General features: G+C 37.9%; 1 protein-coding gene across 1 annotated transcript; it reads right to left on the minus strand.

Moving 5' to 3' along the window:
- Nucleotides 1-1,789: 1,789 nt before the first annotated feature.
- Nucleotides 1,790-26,784, minus strand: LOC142356098 (uncharacterized). The gene is made up of 2 exons (XM_075408069.1): nucleotides 25,456-26,784; nucleotides 1,790-6,895 (listed from the first exon to the last, which is right to left on the minus strand). The coding sequence occupies exons 1-2, from the start codon at nucleotides 26,540-26,542 to the stop codon at nucleotides 1,923-1,925; spliced, it is 6,060 nt and encodes a 2,019-aa protein (XP_075264184.1). The 5' UTR covers nucleotides 26,543-26,784; the 3' UTR covers nucleotides 1,790-1,922.

Genomic DNA, 26,784 nt, shown 5'->3' on the forward strand with positions numbered 1-26,784 from the left:
GAACAAAAACACATCTTGCCGTCTCGCATTTGCAAGTAGTCCCATTTGCTTTGCCTCACTCTTAATCTCCCGTCTCTCGGGGCTAATCATTCCTCAATTTGAACCGCCCGTCCCATTGAATTAGATATTCCCTTCAACCATGATCTTCGTCTCCAAACTAAATCCCTGTCTTGATGATAAATGAATTTGACGATATTCGGAGCATTCAGATTTTGATTGAGTGGATGACATGCTGCAATGCTTGATGGATTTAGATTAATCTATAGCACGACTTTGAGAAGGTATAGTATACTTGTTAAAGCATCATCTTTGTTTTCTATGTAGTGGAATATGAGGCATAATTTCCGCGAGTATTTTTCGAGCTCCACAGTCCGTTCGTCGAGTTTATGAATTGCATTTGTATTTACTGCCACCATGTCTTGCAATTTACGCTGATGTTTCAGGGTTTAATTTCACCATGTTTTATAATCAGCTCAATCATCTTTTCGGTAGATCTTTGGTCGAGGCAGTATCATCGCCTTCTATGGCTTCCACTTCCTCTACTTACAATAGAGTCAACTTCAAAGCATCCTAGATCAGAGTCTCTGTCTCGACAATTCAATGTCCATACTCAGTCCCGGATAATTTTTTTTTAAAAAAATTCAAACAGTATCGCAGTTAGCCTAACTAATGAGTAAGTTGGCACAACTTCGAGTCTCCCCACCAACAAAGGATCTAGAAGTCTCTCGGAAAAACCAAAGTACTCATTTAAGCTTTCTGCTGCTGCTTTTTCTTTCGCTTCTTCTGAGATGGCTTTCTGTTCTTGATGAGCCTTTTAGCAAAGAATTTCCGTGGACCTAAAAGCTGTAGTTTGTGTCTTTTTCTGCAAAGGGCAAACAAACTTCTCGCTTCCGCAACAACGCAAGGATGCAGTTTTGAAAATTCGTTGATCAGATTGTGATTTTTCCTGTTACGATGAGAAATAAGCTGTTTAAAGGCGTCAATGACAACAATTCCAGTCGGTCGAAGGTATTCGAGACAGAGCGGAGCACCAAATCGTTTTATATATACAATAGCAGCAATGCGGTCTTTATATTGAAAAAGAATGTCAATTAGCTCGGGAACAGGACAGGCTTTTGTTTGCTTAAATGGTGTAATTGTGTTATTAATTATGTCGTGCCAAATTACTTTTCTTGCAAAGACAACCACCAACGTTTAGACGATTTTGAAGTAACTTTGATCTCTCCTCAGTTCTCACGTTGAAACTCAGACAACCCAGTGGTAATGACTCCCCAATAAAGGTTTCTTTTCGTGGTAGGACAGTCCGTTCAATGTATTTCTTAGCGAACTGGCTCCAATAACGAATACCATCACATACAGTGCCGGCCTCTAAAACTCTGTACTGAATAAGAGGTAATCTAATGTAATCCGGACTTTCAATCAGTTTGCTATTTATTCAGTTTATCACAACAATTAGGCTAATAATAACAATGAAGCTGCCTCGAGACTTCCAAGCACGAATAAATTTTCACTCAATTCTCTATATTGGCGCATGCAAAACTTATTAGATTTATTCGGGCGCTAATGGTTGTATCTACATACTGATGAGAACTGTTCATAAAATATATCCTAAGTAAATTCATTTTTTACTATGTCAAGTCGCCTGGATTTAAAAAATTCGATCATAATTTGGCAGATAAAGGGAGATTTCCAAAGTATACTCATTACTGCAATCGCTAGCAGACTCTTCGTGTGTATTATTAGCATTCCTAAAATCGAAACATACCTGAATACTTCTTCAAAATATCCATACAAATCAAGCTTTATTGGAAAGATACCATAGCATTAATAGTAACGATACTAAATTGATTGGATCAAGCAATTTACAAAATACTAAGCGCGTTTTTTTTGTCAAGCAACTAAAAAGCGAATTTATTAACTCCTTAGAAAGAAATCTGTCCTCTAGCTTTGGCTTGTTGAACTGATATTCCGATAGAAGGAGGATGCTTAGACGAGATTTCCAGGAACGAGTTCTTAAGCTGAACTCCGTCTATCGCCTCAATATACTCACCTTTCCCTATCTCGGCCAACATTTTCAACTTATCGAAATTAATTTTCCCGAAACCAATTGTGTACACTTTCAGACCGTTTTGAATTGAAAACTTTTCGTTCAGCTTTTTCATTTCTTCATCTCCGTTATTCCATATTCCATCTGACATGAAAACAAGAACAGGGGTCATATTCTTCTGCAGATTTTTTTCGATCAGAACACTTGCGTTCATCAACGCCAGAGCAAAATCATTTTCGCCACCTTCGAATTTCAGAAGATCGGACTTGTAATCTTGCAGAGAAATGAAATTAGCAACAATGCGGGTCTGTGCGTTGTGTATAGCAATCGATACCCTATCAGGGGCATTTGGGTTTAGTGCCAGTCGCTTGTTGATGAAGGAATTGACCGCAGCTTTCAGCTCCTCCCACGGTTTACCAAACATAGAGCCAGAATCATCCAGACACAGAACGAAATGAAAAGCCGAGACTGTATGGTCGCACGGAAATAAATGTCCGTCCTTGGAAATTATTCCCGTTTTCTTTGACTTCACCTGCTCAAGAGACGTTATCTTTTTATGCCACAAAGGAAGCGCGCAATACTTTTTATCCTTTTCATCATGACAACTAGCATCACAATAGGCCGGACACTTTTCGAAATCTTCACTCGCAAGTTCATGGCTACAGGGATCTTCGAACCCAATGAAATTCCAGTACGCTTTGTGGGTAAGTTCGTCTTTGGGTTCGTCCTCATTCGGTTGGTACTTAACGGTGGCATGTCTGCGATTCTTGTCTCCGGTACACTGTTTCGACTCGATTGCTCTGCAATTGGCTACATGAATGTGACCCCGGCCAAGAGTTTTACAGAAAATATGACACATCTCAGCGACAGCCGGTTCTCCGACCTGGTATACGTGCTCGCCGATGTTTATTTCGTCTGCATTTGCAACGAAACTGCAATTACGCATGTTTCCATGATTAGTGTGGTGCAACTTGTCGCCCTGAGCTTGGTGATCGACAGGTTTGTTGCAGATATTTAAACACGTTGGGCATTTTTCAGTGCATATATGTGCCCCAACTGAGCAAAGGTGAGATCCGTCGTGGGCCTTTAAGAATGGGGCAATTTTCTGTCTACAATGATGCTTCTTGCCAGTTTCGACAAACTTCAGACTGTAGTTGAACGTCTCTTTTTTCCCAACAAAAACTTCGTCTTTAACGTGTTTCTCTGTGATGACTTGACAGAACCCTTCATGTTCACAGTAGTTATCACAGGTATGCGCTTTTCCGCAGAAGTGATCATTGGTATCAAGCACCGAGACCCCATCGGGTAGGAAAAACGCCGGTTCCCAATTCAAGTTGTTCTCTTTCCTGTACTTTTCACTCAGTTCGGTTCCGTGGAAGTGGTCGGTTGACGTGCATTTGTTGGAGCAGTTTTCAATGCAGCACGCAGCAATGCATTGATCCTTGGAGCATTTGTGAACCGTGTGTTGGACCTCGCTGTCAATGATGCATCGCCCAGTGCAGATCTCCAAGCTACATATTTGGTTGCATGGGTGACTTTTTTGAGCGCATTCATGATCCCCAGAGTGATCTATAGTTTTATTACATTGACCTGAGCAACCGTTGACCACTTTAAAGCGACACGATTCAGTACAGAGGTGATCTGCGTGTAGACAATTGTGGTTACCTTCGTGACCAAACGACAACGCGCAGTTGTTTTTGCTGTCAGCGCAGTAGGAACAAACTCCGCTGCAAATATGATTGGTTGAACATTCGTGCTCCAAGTCATGGTTAGCAATATGAGTACACTTCAGGAAACAACTTGAACACTTCTCACTGCATAGGCAAAACCACTGTGCATACTTCAAATTCTGGACATCTAGCTTTTCGAATTGCATACCAATGAGGTCCCTAGACTCTGAATCCTCCAAATGTCTCCATTTACGGAAATTTTCCTTGATCCATTCTCGAATACGGTCAAATCGAAACAACATACACTGATCAATGTACAGTTCTAAATCAGAACGCCAACTTTCAACATTATCGCAAGTCAGTTTTGACATTTCGACGAACCGGGTGACAACTTCGTCGAATCCTGATTCTTGCAAGATCGTTTTGTGGTCATCTAGCTTAACATCTCCTATGGCTCCCAAAGAAATGCTCTTCTTGATTGGAACAGAGAAAGATGGATCATCGTAACTTAGCAGTGCGCTCCCAGTTTCTCCATTTGCTTGATCAGCAGCAAGTTGTCCGAAACGAATTATATCAGTCATGTGCAAGTTCAATTTCTTGATTCTCTCTTCGATTTGTTGACGACCTAAAGGTGTGAAATCGTTAATAGCTAACTTCGCCATCAGCAGCTTCATCGTATCCGCAAACACCCGACCACCCGAAAATACAGCATGCATGTTATCTCGAATGTTCAAAAAAAGTTCCTCGGTACTCTCGAAATAAGCCTCCGTTTCGAACATTGGAAAACACAAAATTGAGAAACCTCTTCTGTAAAGATTTCTGATAAAGTTTCTGTCACTTCTTTGTATGATCCGCTCCAGTTTCTCTTCGAATTCTCCAGGAGCATCGACAACATCCGACTCGGCGACGTCATTGACGAAAATCATGAACATTCCTTGGAACACTTTGTCCGTTCCCTTCAGTTGATCACTTCCCAAATTGATTTTGTCAAATAGTTTGTCAACATCTCGCTCAAATCGTTTCTCAGTTTTAAAAATGGTGGCAGTCGAAATGGCGCTGTTGAATAACGAGAGTAACATGTCTTCCTGGTCTGTCCGCTCAAAACTCCCCAGACCTTCGAAGTCCAATATGACATACAGACAATCTTCGGTCACCTTCACTGTCATCCAACAACCGTCAGTGCATCTGGTCCCTGCAATGTTGAATGACGTCCCAACTAGGTGATTGAGCAAATAACTCTTCCCAGAGCTCTGTTTTCCCATCGAAGAGATTACCTTGATGTCTCCGGTCCAGGAGCTGAACACGATGTCGTAATAACCAAAGCGTACTGTGCTAGCAAGATCAAACGTATTTTTGACAGCTTGACCCCTTGGAGATCCCTCATTGGCAGCCAAAATGTTAAAAGAGTTAGACTGACATCTAACAATCTGCAGCGGCACGAACGTCATTAATTTGAGCAACATTCTTCCCAAAACCTCTGTTTTATGGGATCCAGAAACCTGATCAATTTTGCTGAACATTTCTTCGAAATGTACGGTGACAAAATTCATTGGTTTATTAGAATTAGACAGTTTTTTTAGAATGTTTTTCATTTCTTTTCGCATTTTAGTCTGCAACTCTGTCGAACAGCAGCAATCGAGCATCCAAATATCTAACATCTCCTGATCATGGTTTAACAAATCGTCACAGGGGAACTTTGAATACATCCAGTACAAGCAGTTGATCCAGTGCTCTCTTTGCTTTTCTTTCGATTCAGCTTCCTGTTCCAGATTGTCGCTACCCTTGCCTACCTTCTTAACACTGGGGGCTCCGGACACCAACACCTGATGCACAAAGAGTTTCGATTCTGCGGGTAAAAAAATAAGTGATCTGTTACCCTGTACAAAAGTTTTTATCTCTGCTGAATTTCCTTCTACAGGTAGGCTGGTCAGTACGCGCCCAGTTTCTGTCATTATAGGATAAAGAGTCTGGTCGACGGTGCAAGCGACTACGCACTTTCCATCACTCGTACATAATAGTCTTTCGACATCGCTTTCGACTATTACGGGATTCAATAGAAATTTTCGATCCGAGTAATCAATTTTCTGCACTCGCGTTCCCATGGCGACCCAGAGGCAATCGCTTCTCGGTTGCAAGCAAAATGAAAAACTCCCGACGTCTGTTCCACTGTCGAAATCACTGGCATAGGTGTCAATCATAGGATACGTATGTCGGGTTTGATAATCTTCGTCCATTTTGTAAACTTGCACGGAACCGAAGTCTCCGTCCGAATGTAGAGCAACTACGCGCGCAGCAGGATCGAACGCTGACGCAGAAATAGTTTTTCCAATGGGAATGCAAAGTTTCTCTTTTTGCGATAGCAGGTTATAGATTACGGTTTTCGATCCAATCTGGAGATTTACAACAATCAAAACAGTTACATCATCAATCGGATAAAAAGCCTCAACACTTTCGCCGTCTTTCAACACAAAATTTCCAGCATGGTTCGCATTAGAATCTCCAATATTTGGTAAATCACTCTCTGAGCTTGTCTCCAGGGATTTCTCCGGCCATGGATGCAGGGAGACCTCATAATTTAGCTGCAGATCGTTGCTGTGAAACTTTCTGAAGCGTGCCTCAAAATTATGTTCGGTGCCTGAGTTGAGAATTTCGCAGATGCCTTCGGTTGCAGCACACTGTCGGCTAGCAAGACACGAGTTGAAATGACACAGGATGTGACGTGATAGAAATTCATCTCTGAGTCCTTCGCTAATTCTAGATCCAAGGGCTCTGGCTCTGCTCTTGAAACTGAAAATTAAGTCCTTATCCTTCTTCAAAAATGTGGACATAGTTTCAGATACAAGCAATTCAAACTCTTTCACGATCTTGGAAATCGGATGAAATTCGCTGGGTTCTAAACGCTCTATTTCTTTTTTGTAGTCCACGTGACCAATTTTGCTTAACTTTTCACGTTGATAAGGTTTCAAATCGACAAACGGACAGTCTCTATATTTCTCCGGCAATAGTTTTTGGTGCCTTAAGCTGCTCCACGATATGAATTGTTTTGAGTCTTTGTCAAACTTCTCAAATTTAGCGTTCCTCTTTATTTTTTCGTTGATCTTCGATCTGTACTTTGAAACTAACACAGAAATACTTTCTTTGTCTCGGCCGACAAACTTCATAAACGATTCTTCTTCGTCTACGCAAACAAACTTAAGCATCATTCTGGCTTGGTGCACAAATTTACGAACGGAACATTTAATTGTGCTACTTTAATATAAAAATTGCAACGAAAATTGCATCTATTGCAGATCACAATTCGAGGTAAAATCACAACAAGAAATCAGAATAGCACGAGCGCCTGGGGACATAATATTTATATACCCACAAAGGTGGGTGAAGGCGAATAGAGCCAACATTTCAAAAAAAGCACCATTATACTCTTTTGCTTCAAAATTAGGACTAGAGAAACCCAAATTCTCAAAAGATTGCAGTGGTATAGGACAACGCATTGTATCATCTTCATCGAGACTAGGAACAAAGAATATAGGAGTGCTATCGGGAAATAATTTTTTGGATCGTTTCAGTTTGTGCCCCCCCCCAAGTTACACAGCACGTGCCATTACATAGTAAATCATTATGTAAAAATTTGGCACGTGCGTCTGGGGGTGCAAATAATATGCTACCACTAAGCTGGGGGCAGAAACGCAAAAGATCCGATTTTTTTCGATGTTGCCTCTCAGTAAACTTGGAGCGAAAGCAACCAAATGTCACTTTATATCGGCAAAATACTGTGTGAAAGTTGAACCCGATAAAAACTAAACCACGATGATAGGACCGATATTGGGTAGCGACCAAAGCGGGGATTTAATTCATGCATTGAACACCAAACTTACCATCAGGGCTAACCACTCTATTGAATCTTAATCTATTTAAACCAACTTTTCTTCACCTTAACCTACTTAACAATTTAACTTAACTTTGCATATTAACCAAGTACCACGCTCAATTAGCCAAAGACATAGAGTATTGCGCACGGGCGGCTACTATAGTGGTGACAGAGATTTAGAGTAAATAGAAAACCATCACCCTACAATATTGAGCGTTGTGCTGATTTCTAAAAAAATCTGTTTTTTTTTGTTTGAAAATCAACTTTCGACACAAGTCTGACGTCTTAACATCACGACCCGAAAGAGGAATTTCGAACTGGTGTCAGGATTCGACAAGGAACACTGCCATCTTCGAACGTTCAAGTGAGTACTCCTTAAAATTTCGAATATCGTAAATCGGTTCGTAAAAGTTTTTTCGATAAATTAGCATTCAAAATTAAGCGTATTTGAATTCGACAAAATTTGATTTACACAAATTTGACAATACAAAAATACACTATTGAACCTCGAGTTTTTTTGAATTTTTTTCACGCAAAATATAGGGTGTCAAAAAGATTCAAAAGCTGCTGATTTAGTCTCAAGCAAAATTATTGGAATAACTTGAAAAACAGCAGCTTTTATATAAAACACTGATGTCGCGGCACTCCTCAAAAACGCTGTTACTGGGGCCTTTTACGGATTCGAACAATTTTGGAAGATATGTTACACACTTTGAGCTCTTGTCACAACATCAGAAATGGCAAAGAGAAGAAACAGTAAACAGCGCCGAAACCAAATTGATGAACAGCAGCAAGTTTTTGGCGTTCAGACTACAAATTTCTAAGGTACACTTTTGGAGGACACTAGGAAGAGCTATGATGAGACCGTAAAAGCTTTCAGACAACAATATAAAGAGAAGACTGTAGTTTTCCGAAGGATGCTAGCTAGGAGAGTCGAGCAGCCGGGGGGAAAATCAATAGATTTTCGCGCCGATTTGCAAACTTCAGCCTTGAAAGCGCACCCTCAAGTGTCTATTGAGATAAGAGAACATCTCATTTTGAGGGGATTCCTCGAAGGCATAAAAATAGTCAGGTGCGACTCAATCCGAGGAAGGACTTGGCTGACGCGGATATGACCTTTAGACAAAGCTTTAGAAAGAGCACTACATATTGAAGCAGCCAGAGAATTGAAGAGGATAATGAGCCGCGGGTTTCTGCCATCCAATCGAATGAAAAAACCCAATTAGTTAAATCGATTAACGATTTAGTGCGAACACTGCAGACTAACCTATCTAACAGGCAAGATGATGAAAAATTTTCACCGCAAGGAGCGAGGCCAAAAATTTTTGTGGGGAAGTTAACGTAGTTCAAGTGAAACCGGAGATAGAAATAGAGACTATAATAGCTATAACAGAAGCAGCGCTGATAAAAGACGAACCAATTACGACAATAGAGAACAACCACCAACACTAGGAGGCGAGAACAGAAGCCGAGATCGGTCGCACGAGAGTTGTGTTGAGCAGTCAAAGACAGCGATGAGTTTTGAGAGAGAAAAATATCGCCGTTGCGGTCGGCGAAATCATGCATCTAAGGAATGCAAGAATGCAGTTTTGAATGTGGAAGTCCAAATCCTTTCGAACAAAATTGCCCGTTTTTAAACGAGAACTAGCTAAAGATGGCAGGTCTTCATTTTCAGCTAAATACGTAAAAAGTTTGGGTGGAGGAAACAGCCCAGTGGAGGCCTTGCTTGCCAAAATAATGATGAAAGACAAACTGATAGTTGCCTTAATTGATAGTGGAAGTAGTACTAATCTTTTAAACGACACACTCTTTTTCCAGCAACTGGGAGAACCGGGCCAGATCAGAGTGTGCATTAAAATATAATAGCTGCCAACAATGGAAAAATGCCTGTAAAGGGGTCAACAGCTATTCAGGCCCAACTTCAAAAATTTACATCTGAGATAACAGTTGAGTTTCTAGTGACCAAAATCGAGATAACGCCTTATTTATTGGGCATTGAATCCTTAAAAAATTTTGACTATAATTTAAACCCCAGAAAAAACGAACTCTTTTGCGGAACAATTGGGAAAATATAACTATTGTCCCCATCACAAGGAAGCATAAAGAATCCGTTTTTAATTGCTGCTGAGGATCAAGATTTACTTCGACGCAGCGAAGGTTTCATTAAATGCAGAATTTTCGATGAACAAGGTAACATAACACAGAAAACAGAAATTACAGTCAAACCAATTAAATAATTTCAAAGACAAATCAAATTTAATAATAGCGAGATTGCTGAATGACATGGTTGGTGATGTCGTATGGGTTTGAGTTTTGAACCCTAAATTAAAACCAAAAAAAGTTTACAAAAAGGCAAGAATCGCATGTGCGGAAAACATTGAAAAACATTCAAGATTACAACAAAATAACCCCGACAATGAAACAAAACACAGAGATTGATTTGATTTTGAGAAGCAGGTGAACGCAAATTCAATGAGTTTGTCTTGAGAGGAAAAAACAAAAGTGAGGTCACTTTGCACAAAATATGAAGTAATATTTTCGCGAAACATCTCAAATGATATGGGATTTTGTGACCGAATATATAATAACATAAAATTAAAAAAGGATGCTGTGCCGTTCAGACGTACATACAGCAGCATGAGCTTTGAGAATACTAAAGCCACGAAAAAAAATTGTTGAAGACGTGGAACGAGACAACTTAGTCGAACCAAAGCATTCTGACTGGGCAGCACCATCATTACCTGTACCAAAAAAGGATGGAAGCTATCGCTTGGTTGTAGACTATCAAGGTCTGAACAAACAAATAGAAAAAGTAAAGTCGCCTTTACAACAAATTAATGAGGTTATTGACTCACTGGAGAGAAGTATGTACTTCTAGAACATATATCTCTTGTCGGAATACTATCAGATGCCATCGAAGAAGAGAGTCAGAATTTAACAGCTTTTATAACGTCACTAGGCTTGTATAGGTGAAAAAGACTCCCTATGGGACCAGCGTCTGCTCCGGGTGCATTTCAAAACTTAATTGAGTTAGTTTTTGCTGGCCTCTCTTACGAACTGGCTCTAGTGTATCTAGATGACGTTTTCATTTTTGGAAGAAATTTCGACGAACATCTGAAACAATTAGAACTGGTTTTCCAACGTTCAGCGGAGAATAGATTAAAGATTAAGGGATCAAAATGCAATTTTTTTTCAAAAAAAGGGGTCAGTGTCTCGGGGCACATTATATCCGAGAGTGGAGTCGAGGTCGAGAAAGTAGGAGCGGTAGAAAGAATGAGAGAACTATCATCTTTGAATGACGTCAGGGCCTTTCTAGGCCTTGTGAGCCATTATCAAAAATTTAGTCCGGTGCACGGAAAAACAGCAGAACCTCTTTACAGTTTACTGAATAAGCCAAATAAAGTTGAATGGAGTACAGAGCGCAAAAATGCGGTAACCGAGTTAAAAAATTGGCCTTTGGGCGCCCCAGTTTTAGATTATCCAAACGATAGGGATCCGTATACATTAAGTACGGATGCTTCGTTGACAGGAATTGGAGCAATTCGTACCCAAGCGCAAGGAACAGAGGATAGAGTTATTGCATATGCTAGCAAAACCCTGAGTAAAAATTAGCGAAATTATTCAGCCACCAAGCGGGAATTATTTGCAATCGTTCATTTTAATCAACATATTAAAGACTATTTACTTGGTCAACACTTTTTAATTATCACGGACCACCGGGCGCTTTTCTGGACCTATAGTTTTAAAGAACAATGCTAAGACAATGGCAATTATGGTAGTCAAAGTTGGCAGATAGACAAACAGCAGAGAGTAAAACTGCATGATTCGAAGCAAAGTGACAAACTCCTCAAAGAAGTATACTACTGGGTACTAAACAAAAAAGAGACCGGAACCTCGGCAAATGAAAAATGGAGCATCAAAAGAGTTATGGAAATACTGGTTTCTGTATACAAATCTGTCTCATAGACGGGATTTTGTATCGTAAACAACAAATAGAACCAAACTTTGAGACTGTTTACCAAATGCTTGTACCATGGGAGGGACTGCCCAACGTGATTGATCTGTTGCATGACTCTTCTAGCGCAGGTCACTTTGGGATTGAGAAAACATACCAAATGGCTTGTGAAAGATTTTATCGGCCGTGCATGAGACGAGACGAAAGAAACTGGATAGAAAGCTGTTACGTGTGCTTAAAAGGGAAAGGCACTAAGCAGAAACATCGGCATTCACTCACAAAATGGAAACATAGTTATCCATTTTGGCAATTATCTCTTGATATCGTGGGTCCACTTCCAGAGTTTCAGAGAAACAAGTACATTTTGCTTATCGGTGATCAATTCAGTAAGTGGTAAGAAGCCGTAGCTTTACCCAATCGAGAGGCAAAAACCGTGTCAGGAGCGTTTGTTGAACACTGGATAGTGAGATTCGGCTGTCCAGTCAACCTACACAGTGACTAAGGGTCGAAATTTATGTCAAAATGATTTTGTAGTCTTTGCAGTGAACTAGGAACTCAGAGGACATCAGCAACGTCCTACACCCACAAGGGCACACGATGATTTAAAGAACAAATCGGACAATAGAAGAATGTCTCTCCAATTACGTAGGCCAATATCAACATGAGTGGACCAAATTTCTACCTTTAGCGATGATGTGCTATGGATCATCAATCCATAGTGTAACAAAATATAGCCCATCGTATGTGGTACCGGGTTTTCCACTGTCACTTCCTATAGACTGCATCTATAGCACACCACAGACCGCAATATATGCAAAACCAAGGGACTATGTTTTCACAATAAAACAGAAACAACAAGAAACGCATCAGTTGATGCGAGAATACAAGGATGTCGAACAAAAACGCCAGAAGACCTAATATGACCACAGTAGGTTTGGACCGAGCTATAAATTTGGAGAAGAACTGTTTGTTTTCAACCCAACGGTTAAAAAAGAAGAAACAAGAAAATTTACTTCTTTTTATAGAGGACCATACATAATAGTTGAAATTATAAACAATTTGAATTTCAAGGTAGAAGAAAGAAAACACTAGGAAAGCTATTAAGGTCCAATATGAACGACTGAAAAAATATAAAACACAGTAAAAGCCATTCACGCCTGAGCCTCACGCAAAACGAAAAACAACAGTTAAGGAGCAGAAGAAAACCGATTTGAACAGCTCAGAGGATAATGATATATTTGAAATAGATTCATCTACAGACAGTGAAAGCAGTCTGCACAGAAAATCATTCCGAAGCTGAAGATTCTAACAATAAACTAAAAGTTACAAATGACACGTTTGAGAATGAATATAAAGAATCAGAGCAATAAACCTCTAAACGGCAAGAGGATGCCAAAAATGTTGCCGAGAAGGAGGTGCAACTTCTTCAAAACCTACAGATTACACTGGAAAAAAACAACAGAAACAAAAAATCCAAAACAAAAAAAACCACAAGATTCTAGAAGAAAAGCAGAAAGTTCTGAAATAAAGATTTCGTAATCCCAAGGAACCAAAAACGGCTATAAGATCTAGCAACAGATTAAAATCGGTGCCTGAGAAATTAAAGAATTACTTTACTGAGCAGGATGAAGAGTACTTTAGCAGTCAGAAAACTGATGATATTTTGGTTCAGGAAAAACCGGAAGGAAATAATAGAATCCAAAAGGAAGGCGAGTTCGTCCAGAGCATCTCGTGGTGGAGTATCACTATGTTAGCATTACTAGCCATTTTTGCTTCTCCATCACCTTCTATCAAAATATACGGTTATAATTTTGACAAAATCGTATCAGCAAAGATCTCTTCTCTAGATCACAGCACAAACTGCGATAACAAATTTTGAGTATTGAAAACAAAAGAAGAAGGTAATTTGATATATGTCGAGGTTCAGTCTGAGATAAAACTAAAATTTTGCATGTATGAAACGGCGTATACAGTGTCGGCACTTAAAAAAAGCAACGTATATGACGATGTCGTTTTTCTCACAGACGACTCAAGACTACTAAAATCAATATACACCTTAAATAAGGGAGTTTGTAGGAACAATTGGCAGAATAAAATTTTTGCCAAACCAGGTTTTGGAGATAGGACCTTTAAAGTCAACACGTCGTTAACCGAAACCTTCTTACGACAGGCCAGCGAAACCACTTCTGTCGCAGAGCATAGTCAAAGCTTCATGGTAAAAAAAAATGTGGGCAAAGGCGTTACGTATGCTGAGCCTGTAGAGTGGGTTTCACCTACAGGAGAAAAAATTATTGGAAATGTGGTACTCAATTCAAAAATTACATCGGAACAATTTGGGGGAAAGTGCTTCAAATAATTCTGTCAATTTTTAAGGATCCCCTAGGTTTCTCGAAAACTGTTTTCACCAAAATCACATAATTTGAAGACAACTTAGAAAACTGTTTTTTTCGAAAATCAAGGTGAGCAAACATGTCAAACGATCAAACACTTTAATAAGGAGGACCCTGCAAAAAATTTTTGGTAACAACAAGACCACTTTTATCAGCGGAAAAATTTTACACAAAAACAAATATGAAGATTTTGCATTAGAAATCTTAGAGGAGAAGCACTTAATTTGTGTGGACAGCAAGTGAAAACAACTGGAGTACCAGGTGTTTTTTAGTCCGAGGAAAGTTTAGAACTGAAAATTGGTAATCTTAAAATAACCATAGAAAATTTTTTTTTGTCAAGCGTGGGTTGACACCTTTAATTTCGAACTTTTAAAAGAGAGGAAAACTTTTTTAATTAAAATAAGAACGCTCCAATGAGAGATTTAACGACTGAAAATTCAAACAATGATTGAAATATCAAAAAACATTGTTAGTCCATCAGTAACGCTCTTCAAGATAGGAACTCACTTTGATAGAGCAGGATCTGTGTTATATGTTCATAAATGTCCCAAGATAATAACAACAATAACTAATCTTCCTTTTTGCACAGAAGCAGTTCCTGAGTTAGTGAAGGTCAGAACTTTTCTTCTGTTAGATATATGGACCCAATTACAAAAATTTTGTATCATAATTATACAATCGCTGCATGCAACTTGCTGTACCCAAATGTTGTCAAATTAGAAGACCGCAGTTTTCAACAATATGGAGAAACGCTGAAGAAATTTTATCGTCAGATATATCAGCGGTCGATGAAAAGTAACTTAATTGTAAGTGATGAAAACCTGCATCGCAGTTTTTTCTCCACATCAGACGTAAAACAGAGTCAAATTGCTTGAACAATTCGCCATAATAGTCAAGGAACTATCAGTAGTGAAGCATTCCAAGATTTTTCTAACAAATGAAATAACAATTTTTCGGAATTTATGAACCGAAAGCTCATAAATTTGGTTAAAAGCGAAGGACATTGCTTTGTAAGTCTCAACAGTCTACCTCTTTTTTCAAATTGTGAAAAATTTTCCCAAATTGTTCACCTATTTAAGTTTAGTTATTAATGGAGCGTCTTAACAGCAACTATTGCGGAATCTTGACTCCATAAAGGAACACGTATGTATAATCAATTACTCAAATTAATAGATGAACGCCGAGAACAAAAGAAAATGATTGAAGAAAAAGATTCCTTAAAAAAGTCAGTTGTTTAAAAAAAAGAAACTTCTGAAGTTCGAGACGAAAAAAGAAAAGAAAGAAAAAAAGAAAGAAAAGGAAAAATAAGTTGTCTTGAGTTCAATACCAAAAAGGAAGGAACGTCTCTAGTTTGAGACCAAAAAAAGTTTTCTTGAGTTCAAGACCAAAGAAAAGAAAGGGCAACGTCTCGAGTTCGAGACCAAAAACAATTGTCATGAGTTCAAGAGCAAAAAAAATAAAGAAAAAAAGGAAAAATCTTGAGTTCAAGATTGAAAATAGCGAGAAATTTTAGACGCAAAAAAAAAGTTTTTTTTATCCAACATAGCGGGTAACGAGAATCCATAGATTGGTGATTATGTGTACTACATGCCAGAATTGTGCAAAGTTATTTCCAAGATTTCACCTGGAGAGTACCAAGTGGAATCCTGTCTGTCGCGGACTCGGAAAGTATCTACGCTAGAGCATGTGGCGCCAGCCAATATTCGATTGCGTGCTCTGCAGACTGAAAAGCAACTGAAAAACCAAAGCTTGCAGTTAGAGAACTTGAATAGTACTAACTCTTCACTACAAAAAGACCTCGTCGAACTTCGACAGGAGCTGGATAACCATTGCAACAGGACCAAAGAGGCATTAAAAGAGGTTTTGGGCAAATGGAGTGCCAAGTGTGAGGCGTTACGAGATAATTTAAAGATAGCAGCAGCCGGAAATGCTGTACAGGCGCAATCCATTGAAGTATTGTAGCAATAGTTGGCCTATTTGAAAGTCAAAGCTGCTAAGAATGGCAAAGCCATCGAAAATATGGAGAAAATGAATGACCAATTGAAGTCAGAGCTTGAGCAGCTGGAACACTACACAAAGTATTTGGCCACCGAATGCCGAAAAAAGATTCTTTCTTTGATCGACAAAAGAGTACTCTTAGAAACGAAAGAGCCAAAACAAAGATCACGGAGAAAAGTTTATCCGAGATTCGGAGCAAATCATTATTAACCGGCCTGCAACGCTATGCGAGATTTTGTTGGTAAAGGATTCTGCTCAAAAGATCAGATGAAGAAACATTACCACAAAATGAGCCTGTTGACGCACCATGATACTGGTGGAGACGAAGAATTCTTCAAGACCATCAACCGTGAGTATCAATATTTGACAAACGATGAGGCACAGGAAGCGTACAACATGATTGGACTTAGGCAGAAAAAGTTATGAACAAACGAAAATGATAATAAAACTGTCCATATGAATCTATAAATTTTTTGTATAGTAAGACGTTCATATAACAAGATCTGTGAATGAAGATATTGTTTGAGTTTGAGTGAGTGGTGTACTCTATTCTTGTTAAGAGGGGGCAATTTGAGTGTCACACGTATATAAAAGAGATGTACTAAAAACCGTGGGTTTCAAGGTGAAGGATTTAGTTTAAAACTTGATTTATTACCTAATTTATGGCTGACACAAGGCTAATAGGTGTCAGAAAAGAAAATAGACCTGTGGTTAGACAAAGCTCGGGCTTCGAGTGAAATCAACGAAACTGACATATCTTTGTTGACTTGGGTAATTTACCGCAATGATAGAACCGATATTGGGTACCAACCATAGCGAGGATTATGTTCATGCATTGAACACCAGACTTTCCATCAGAGCTAACCATTCTATTAATTGTTAATCTATTTAAACCAACTTTTCTTCAGCTTAATTTAGTTACCAATTTAACTTCTAACTTTTCATATTAACCAACTACCATGCTCAATTAGCCAAAGACATTGAGTATTGCGCACGGGCGGCTACTACAAAACAAGCCAAAAAAGACACTGGAGTCATAGTGAGCCCCAATCAATCATTAAAAGGAAACTGCTCCCACAGGATATCGATCGCTGGGAGATGAATGTACATCCTGTTTGAAATTTTTCACACAAAGACAGTTTCTCATCTAAGCTTAATAGTTACATCGGGTATGTAGTACCTGTACTAGATTAGAAATCAGTTTGGTACCCATCTAAAACTGACATCAAGTGCATTTTTTTCTCTTCTTTCAAAAATATAAAGCGGCTTGATCTTAAACCGCGTAGGACAATCCAATCGATGAGTAGTGATCCCCTACTATGAGACATCACTGTATCGTATATAGTTTTAAAGACAAGGCATTAAAAGTATTTTAGAGCTGCGTCATGAGAATTAAGTTTCTATGTAAACTTAGACCTCACTGCATCGTTTATGATTTTAAAGACAAAGCACTATAACTCATTCGAATTGAATATCTATATAAGATAATTTGTTATGAATCTAGTCGCCCCTACCGCACTATGGCACTTCAAGATCGATCAATGTCCGTCGGCGGTTTGGAATCACTGCATCCTCTGACGCATATGATAGCGCTGCGCAGAAGAGCAACATTTATTCTCATGCGTATGTACGTTATTGCGTCCGAATATGATTCGTCTTTCTTTTCAGCAATTTTGCCAGCCACTTGTATTATAGTGCGCGTTGCGGAAGTTCCCGCTCTCCCATGCATGAAAACACGAGCGGGTCGAAGTTACTTTTCTCGACGTTAAGTTTTCGTTGCTCATACTTGAGGCATTTTAACGAATCATGATATTTGTACGCTTCTACGAAGTTTTTCGGGCATGACTAGGAGATTGGGTTAATGATCTTCACTTCCGAGAAATAACAACTGAACCTAGGCCGCCCTTGGCGATTCTTTCTAATGTCATGTCGCGTGGTTTCATCAAAGCTAGTAGTTTTGCGTATGAAGTACTCGCCTTAAGACCTTTGAAGAGTCGGCGACAGGGACAATTAATGGGCGTATTTTTGGCCCCGAAGTAATATTCAATGCAGAACCCGTCTCTAAACTCGGACTTCCTTAGTGTGAAATCGTAACATTTAGGCGGTAGAGCTGTGAGCCAGTTCGAGGATCCTTTTTTTGAAGCCATTTCTATTATGTGTCGTTGCTCGGTCTGAAGGCTTTCCATAAGAATTTTTTTACGCGATCGATTTTTTTTCAAGCGTTCATTGAAAAAACTCAAGGAATAAGCTGTAAAGAACTCGACTACAAAACTCGATTGATCAAGATGAATGTTCTTCCAGTCGATGTATTTCGAACTCTAGGACCTACTCTTCGGAGAGTCGGTTGTAAATGCAACCCGCAGGTTTGATTCCAACAAGCTGCCCCCCAAAAAACAAGAAGTCACTCAAAACTAGCCACTGGAAAGAAGACAAACCAGTTACAAAAACGAATAAAATTTTCTGCGATAGAACGGCAAAATAGTACTACATGTAGAAAAAAACTTATCTGCTAAATTATTTCTGATAATTAAAACAAACGTTTTCAAACATTAAGTTCGCCGTCAGGTTAAAACTGTTGCACAAATTGCTAAAGAGTAGAATGAAGATATATTTACATTGGTTTGAGACCACACGTTAAAAAGTTCTAGAAACTAACTTAAAAAGTAAACAAAAAAATGTTTATATAAACAATAAACAACCTAGTTACAACTCATTTTTGAAAACGCATGCAAATCAGCGTTCTTCCGACCGTGATGCGAACAAATGGTAAAAGTTTTTGACTTCATACAATGCACCCTAGACTGGTCTATGCAACACCATTGGATAACCTGCAATTAATTTTTTAAGATGCCACAATATTTAGAAAACTTGTCAGGAAAACGCATGGAGGCAGTCGCTTTTCCGGCTGTTATTCCAACGAATAGCTTCTGACCTTATTCAGGGCGTCCTCAACTAATCGAACAAAAACCATAGCGTAACCTGCTACACGCATAGAAACTTCTCACTGGACGATCCTTTTTCCTTCGTTTTGGCTCATAATTCTCAAGAAATGCCCTGGTGAACGACCAAAACTAACTAAGAAACTTCTAAGGCGAATGATTGGAAGAAGTTTTGTAAAGTGGGTGAAACTCGATCCTTTATTAATAGATAGTGATCAACTAAAATGTATGATTCAAAGGGGAGGAATAGAATATCAAATTCATTCGTTGAGACCTAGTTTCAATAAGAGATGTGTACGCAATTCAACTGATTGACTCAGAAATTGCTGTAATCCTACCTACCACTCTTTGCCTTAAAAAATGGCGCGAATTTACGCCTTTCTCTCTATCTTCTAACATAATTCATATTGTGAACGCTCAGAACTGTTTTCTAGAAAAGAAACAAAAGTATATCAGAAATTTACAACACAAAGTGACGCTCTTGAAATTTTGTTGTAGGGAATTGTTGAATTTTGTTGTACTACTTATTCCCCTTCAATGAACTTCTTGACGATTTCTCCACCAGTGGCATGCAAGGGATGGCAGCGCTGATAGCTCTATGATAAACCAAGAAAATTTTTGACTAGCAATGACATTGTTTCTTTTGTTTAACATCCTACTAAGTGCCAAAGAACAATTTTATTACGAAAGAAAATCCTTTTAAAACGCATAAAATTTTTTTAGCCAAGACGATATAACAATACTTGACCGCCAAAAAATTTTAAAGCAGTGTGAAAAATAAATAAATGGAGAAACCCTAAAACAGCAATCCTATGTTTAAAAATCCTGTTTTTCAATCCATTGTCTCAGCTCAAAATGTTCAAAAATTAATCACTGCATCATTTCAAATTAAAAGTTAAATAAATAATAAGAAAGTGAAAAAGCAATTAAAGATGAACATTTAACAAATCTAGTAAAAATTCCACCTACAGAAAATCGAAACGCAGTTCTGATGCCAATTTTCGTTGACATCATTAAGCCTAAAGACTGAATTAACTGATAAGAACGATCATTTGAAATTCCTCATTTTTTTGTTCCTATCCATTTTTGCAGCACCACTAAAGCAACAGCAACTTCAATATAAATAAAAAAGAAAAAAAATTATCTCAAATCAAAGAAGACAATAAACAGCAAACTGAACAAGAACAAGATCCACTCAATTTACTTATCTAGATAAAAATGACCGTCAATCTGGTTGAAAAATATGTCAATGAAGCAAAATCTTTTTCACCTAACGCAGAGCGAGTTTATTAATGGCATTGCGCTTCGTTATAGATGGGATCGAGTAAAGATGGCATCAATAAGTGCAAGCAAAAGAACAAAAACTCAATTGTACTCTGGCGCTTTCCTTTTTTTGTCATAAAAGTGTTGATACAAAATTTAATTCACGAGAATTAAACGAGTTTGACCTCTTTGCGAATTAGTAAGTAATTTCTGTTGAGATCGAACCCAATCTCCAACCGCTGCATGGGAAAATTTTTGCACTTACATAAACAACAACTGGTAATGATACAACGGGACAACAGATTTTGGAATCTAGTTTCCAGAAGTCAAGTTTTATGTAGATATGTTCAACACGCAAGTTGAAAGTTGCCGAGAAAGCTGCAGCGATGCCTATACGTATCACGAATCCATTTAAAAAAAGAAATACGATCACTTAATTATCGGCGTCGAAAACTTAACGTTATGTCCGCTGGTCTTTTCACGCACTGCTGGAGCTTGGTTATCAGCCTAAAAAGCGCTAAAACAACTGGCATTCAAGTTCACTGAGCGAAAAGAGAACAGCTACACTGAGTTCATGTAATTCTTACAGACAAAAATCAGCTTCGCTCCAACCTGTGTTTCCGAGTCTCCAAGACAATTAGGGGGCTTAAAATAGTTGATTCTTCACTGGGTGCTAATGTTGAATAAATGAGGTCATTAGATTGACTCATAAGCTTTCCATTAATTTAGATTTCTTTTCATGTCTTGTCTACTTTTTATTAACGTTTTTCTTATTTTTCTTAGCTGATATTTGAATGTAGTATTTTCTTTTAAAAAACAAATTTAAAAAAATGTTTTTTGGAGCCATAGTGCCGGGAAGGCCGCGGAGCAGCAAATGTTAGCACCGTTTTGTGAAGGAGCTTTTTCTTTTTTATTGTTTTTTTCTGCAGCGAGCATAAAACATATACATGGCAGATATTAAGCTCCTGTGGAAAAACTTGTTCGTATTTTTAATTCAGTGCCAGTTGTCCAATGAACGGACTCACGCCAGTAGTTTACAAATCAAATATTTTGCTGCTAACACTACAATTACTACTAATTGATTCCCCCCAAACTATGTAACACTAAACATTAGAAGATACATAGATTTATTTGAAAAACAAAACTGATCGTGTCAGATTGCGCGCAGTACAAGATGTTCCCAGAGTGCCGCTGAAGCCCTCAATTATCTGCTAAATCTATTCGCAGACATAATTTTCTTGAAAATTTGAACAAATTTGACAAAAAAATTTAAAACAATTCTATAAACTCTGCGATGTAAAAAATTTGAAAACCACTAGAAAAAACAAAACTTCAAAATTGAGAACACTCAATGGGTTTTTTATTAAAACTCATGCAGTTTAAAAAAGTATTAAAATTTTTACTCCTACCCAATTTCTTTTTGTTGAAACACTTCAAATTTCACAAAAGCTATCCACACCAACGTACTTGGAGCCAAAAAAGCCCTGTGTCTGGAAATCCAATAAACTTTTGAGGGGTGTCTATTTTTGAAAAGTTAATGACACATAACGTGTTGGCCAGTCCAAACAATTTTAGCCCTATTTTGATTACTTTTGATGTTTGTGAGGAAATAGAAATGCAGTACCTAGTCCACAAGAGAACTGTTTGTAAGAAAAAAAAATTCAGCCGAAAAGTTTACTCAACGTTAGCTGTGAAACCAGATCAAATAATAGAGACATTTTTTAGTCTTTAGTTTTTGTGTTTTTCTGCTGGAAAAAATCCCTATCAATAAAAAGTAAGCAAAATTATTAATCTTCTATAATCTGCAACAGCATTAAAACTAAAAAGTTGAGCAGATAGTCTCAAAAGTACTGGCTAAATTGAATATTCCTCCAAACTTTGGAAAACGATTTAAGTGCTATGAACTAAAAAAAAGACTTTGTGAAGCCATAACTGAATCGGCGTGAACGCTCTATAGAGAATACTGTTCTCCACCTCTGATACAACCTCCATCGGAAAACACTTTAAAATATATTACAGTGGCCTTGAAAATGTTCAATGGAAAAATCTGGAAGAAATTTTACGGCGGTCAGCCAAAGTTCTTTTGTCAATGACTAAACCACCTTGACCAGCAATTTTTGCTTCTGAAAATGAGAAAACTGCTCAATATATCAAGATAAGCTGCCCTATTGATTATGTGAACAATTATGAGTTCTACATTTTTGTTGTAACAGAACGATGGATAATTGAAAATATGAAAATTTTAGCGTGTAGCTCGTTTGCTTTGTTTGGAATTATCTTAGGAACAAAAAATTGATTGATGTGAAATTCAATAACATTTTTTAAGAAAAAACAGCTTGAACAAAAATTACGCTAAAAGTGAACACAATCATGCCCAATATCCTTTTTCACACAAAACTTTAAACCTCGATACTCCTCCAAAAAACAAAATTCAATAGAAAAAACTTTTTAACTTCGGAATTCTACAATGGACGAGCTTTTTAATGATATCACTCATTTTTCTCTACGATGAATATATCGATCGGCCAAAATTGACTGAACAAAAAACCCATTTGAGTTGATAGTTCCTCCCGTCACAAGTGCCGCCGGATCAACTATTGGCTTGAGTGACGTAACAGTTGTTTGAGCATTTATGTCCTTGAGAGGAGTTGCAAATGTGAACCGACTATACTTGTAAATGACGGTCAAAAAATAACGATTGTCAAGACGAGCTCCAATCGCCACCTCATGAAATTGTCATTCTTGATTTTAGACATAATGCGCGAGACGATAAGAGAGAGAGAGAGAGAGAGAGAGAGAGAGAGAGAGAGAGAGAGAGAGAGAGAGAGAGAGACCAATTATTCCTACCTACCTTAGTGGTGGACGAACTATAAGCTGAACTGAGTTGTTTCGTTCAGTCAATTTCTGTCGGTTACTATATTTATTGTACAGAGCTGTGAGTGCTATCATTAGAGAGCCTGTTTGCAGATTTGAGGGTAAAAAGAATTCTGAGAGTTTTGATTTCTGCCGGTAATTACGGAGATAGAATAATTGAAAAACCTTATGCTCACATCTGTTGTTTTGTTCCCCTTTTCGTACCTTTTGCTGCAGAATTGATTAATTATGCTGAAAAAACTGCAAAATTGCTAGACTGTTTTACATTTAAAGATAACGGAGAGTTGCTAAGTTATTTGCAACATTTCTTTCAGCAAAAATTTTGCTGAATTTTGGGAATTAAGCATTTTTTCGTTTATAAGGGAAATGGAACCAAAAATGCGTCTGCAGTCGTCGTTATCCCAATTGATCTGCGGCGTAGACAAGAAAACTTTTCGTGCAGACAAGTAAATTTTTCGTTTACTGAGATAGAAGCTATCATTCTTGCGCTTCCTAGGAAAGTTTCTGGCACTAACAATCTGGAGGCCTTGCGCTAATTTAAATCGCTATATTTTTTAAAACAATTCAAGTAGTTTTTATATTTTGAAAAATTTGATTACCAAAATATGTTTTCGGTAGTTATCAAAATAAGTACAAATTTCAACAGCCATGCGGCAATGTCAATGTCTACTTTGGTTTCATCGTTGACTTTTGAATTAAAAAACGATTAGAATTTTATTTTGGCTCTGTATTTATAAAATCTTTTTGCATATTTTATCCAACAACGTTCTTTAAGGCAACATTAAGACCACTCTCCAGTCTCATTAGGGAGGCCTAAAGAAGCAAAATTAGGTTTTCTGAGCAAAGCTAATAATTTTAGACTCAAATTACGTGTTTTTGGAAAAAGTTTCAAAGAACTCTTGCTCTTTGCCAGCATTTGTTGTTCCTTTGTGGACTTATGACTGAGTCTAATTATTCGTAGCTCTAGCTCACAATCTAAAATACAAGCTAAGAACTAAGAGCTAACTTTTCAAAACTATGTTGATAACTAATGGTTTCTGCTAATGTAACTCAATATTGATCCAAAACTTATTATTTAATTTTTCAAAATTGTGCTTTTGGTCATAAGTTGTTTTTTTAACATTTGCAACAACTGGTTGTATTGATCGCACAGCAGCAATTCCCTAATTAACTTTGAAGTTCGCAAAATTATTTGCTTTTTGGTTTTCCTTTGATTACAGAAGAAAGTGATTTCATATCACAGACCAGTTTTTCAGAGACCTAATTCATATGCAAATGAAGGCGAATGAACCTACGTTACAATTTTGAGCGCGAAACACACGGATTTTTTTGCTTCAACACTGTGTTTGTACTGCTTGTATCTGTTGTTTTGTTTATTGTTTTGAAAAAAAAACGTTTTTTATCGTAGTCTCAGCAAAGAAAGCGGTCACAATTTTCAAGTGTATTAGATTATGGTTTTCATCGATGTTTTATCATTTAAAATTTTTTGCTTTGATTACGTTCTTTTCTTTCAAAACTTTCAGAACTTTTTTCTCCGTTTTTGGACGTTATGGGAATTTTGAGGTCCTGTCCGATTAGCATATTAATGAATCATTTATGACAAGTAGCGTATCACATCATTGGTTTATTGTTGTTCAAAGAAAGCTTAATTGTTATAGTTATTGTTTTTAGTGGAAAGAATATTTTTTCAACGGCTTCAGTAACCTTTTCTCAAAAAGCATAAATGAATCTTCATTTGTTTCTGTATTTGTTCTTCTTGTAGTTGCATGCCATTCTGGAGGATAACAATGTTGTCAATGGTTTCATATAAAGGTTTTAATCAGCTTTTTAAGGATTTTATTTGATAACTAATGGTTTTCATGAGTTTGAAATTAATTGTTTCCAAAAAGCATTAAATAAAGTATTTCTTAAGTTTGCTGCTTTTATTTTTGGTCTTCTTGTTCATTATTCTTTTCAGAGACAGGTTACTCATTTTGTCTGGTTAGCAAAATTTCGTTTAATTTGTTTAGTTTAGGTCTTATCTGACACGATTTTGACTTTGTTAATATGTTTGTTTTTCTCGAAGAAATAGATAGACATTGAGTTTTGGTCGTAACTAATGCTCGTTGTTTTATTGAACTTTGATTTTCTCTTGTACCTTATTCTTGTTAATCACAACTACCATCAGACTTCTAATGAGATATTATTTTTAGTTTGAGTTTAGAGCTATTTCGTCAATGAATTTTCCGATCCCTTTGCATCAATATAATTTTTTTGAAAATTTTCTATCTCCTCTTTTGGTCGACAATTAGGTCAACATTTTGGTTCCGCGGGGTTGGAACATTATATATTACGTGCGAACGCACCGAAAGACTCCTTGTTCGATTTATTTTCTATATTATTTTGCCTAATCCGTAAGATAGCTAGCATATTTTGTAGCTAAGGGGTGGTAATATGCTTAAGTTTGCGTGCCATGGATTTTATCCGCCCTCAGTTTCTTCACCAAATTGTACGCAGACGGAAAGTTAAATTGGAGGTGATTGTCGACTAGGATGCTCAAAAGAAGATCCTGCGCTCTTTTTTCTGGCTCAGTTTTGTTGACCTCACTCCGCGTTTGAGCGCTTATATCTTCAAAGTCTTGCGGAAAATAACGCCTGACGTAATCAAACTTGAACTCGTCGCAAATGACGCCCAAATCTGTGACTGTATGCTCATCTAAAAGGTATCCTAAATCCTCGACCGATCCCATCAAAGTATATTCATAAAGTTCGTGTTTTGCCTCAATCCTTTCGCAGGAAAGTGAAAAAAACCCGTTTTTGAAGGGAAACAAAGATTGATTATTTGCGGCAAAAGTTTCAGACAACGCGCTGATCTTTTTCAGAGTAAATTTTTCCTCGTCAGTTTTTTCTGGGTCTAAACTGAAGAACTGAAATCTGGGTTTTTTAGTTGCGCTTTTTTGACCGCCAGAAAGATAATGTGAACATTGCTGGTCAAAGCAGACAGCTACGCTGTGTGTGAGCTCAGTTAAGTAACGTAAGAAGAAAACGCTTCGCGATTCCTTGACAACAAACTCGAAATCTTCGTTATTTTTCGAGTAAAACAAAACATAATTTTTGCCAACTTCTGGAACATTTATCAGATAAAGACCAGTCACGTCAAAAACTGTTGAGTTTTTAATCAGGTCGAGAATTTCAGTTGAAAGCGTGCCCTCTAAGGCACTTAAAACGACCTCGAAAGGTCCGAAAAGGCCCGAAAATTCAATTTTGACCTTGTTAAGTGCTTTCAAGTCGATGTAGGAGCTCGTGTCAAGAACGGGCGCTCGCTTTTTAAACGAGCAACCCAACTGTTCGATTCCAAGGGCGTAAAGAACGTTCATACCTTTATCACACAGTTCGAATTTTTCAACGGGCGCGCCTTCTAGTATAACTGTTTTGGTGACCAGTAACGGTGAAATTACAACTCTTTCAGGCTTTTTCGAGCGACTCGTTTCCAGATCTAGTTTCAGGGCACCTCGATTTGTATTATAGTCGGTGCCCGCAGGCATAGAATCGGAACGCATTAATACATCAGTATCTGTTAAGCTACGTGGTTCAGTGTGATCTCTGAGACTGAAGTAAGGTTGATTAGTGTCGTTGTACTCACGCGCGTCGTGATAGAGGCTGTCGGTTTCGTCATCGTCATTGTTATCTTCGTTTGAAGATAGTGGGGAGGATTGAGAAGCTGTCCTCTGGATCTGAAGAGTTTCACCTTGAAGTGCTGGATCGCTTTCTAGCGTGGTTGAATTGTCTGAACAAGCATATA

Source organism: Convolutriloba macropyga, chromosome 2 (assembly GCF_964194025.1).
Source record: "Convolutriloba macropyga chromosome 2, txConMacr16.3, whole genome shotgun sequence".
NCBI lineage: Eukaryota > Metazoa > Xenacoelomorpha > Acoela > Convolutidae > Convolutriloba > Convolutriloba macropyga.

Bases quoted from the DNA above. Each gene is read 5' to 3' on its own strand.
- LOC142356098 (XM_075408069.1), bottom strand. From the start codon at position 26,542: ATGCGTTCCGATTCTATGCCTGCGGGCACCGACTATAATACAAATCGA. The intron at 6,896-25,455 runs GCACGCAAACTT...TTGTTTGCGTAG, and splicing joins GAGGGCGGATAAAATCCATG to ACGAAGAAGAATCGTTTATG.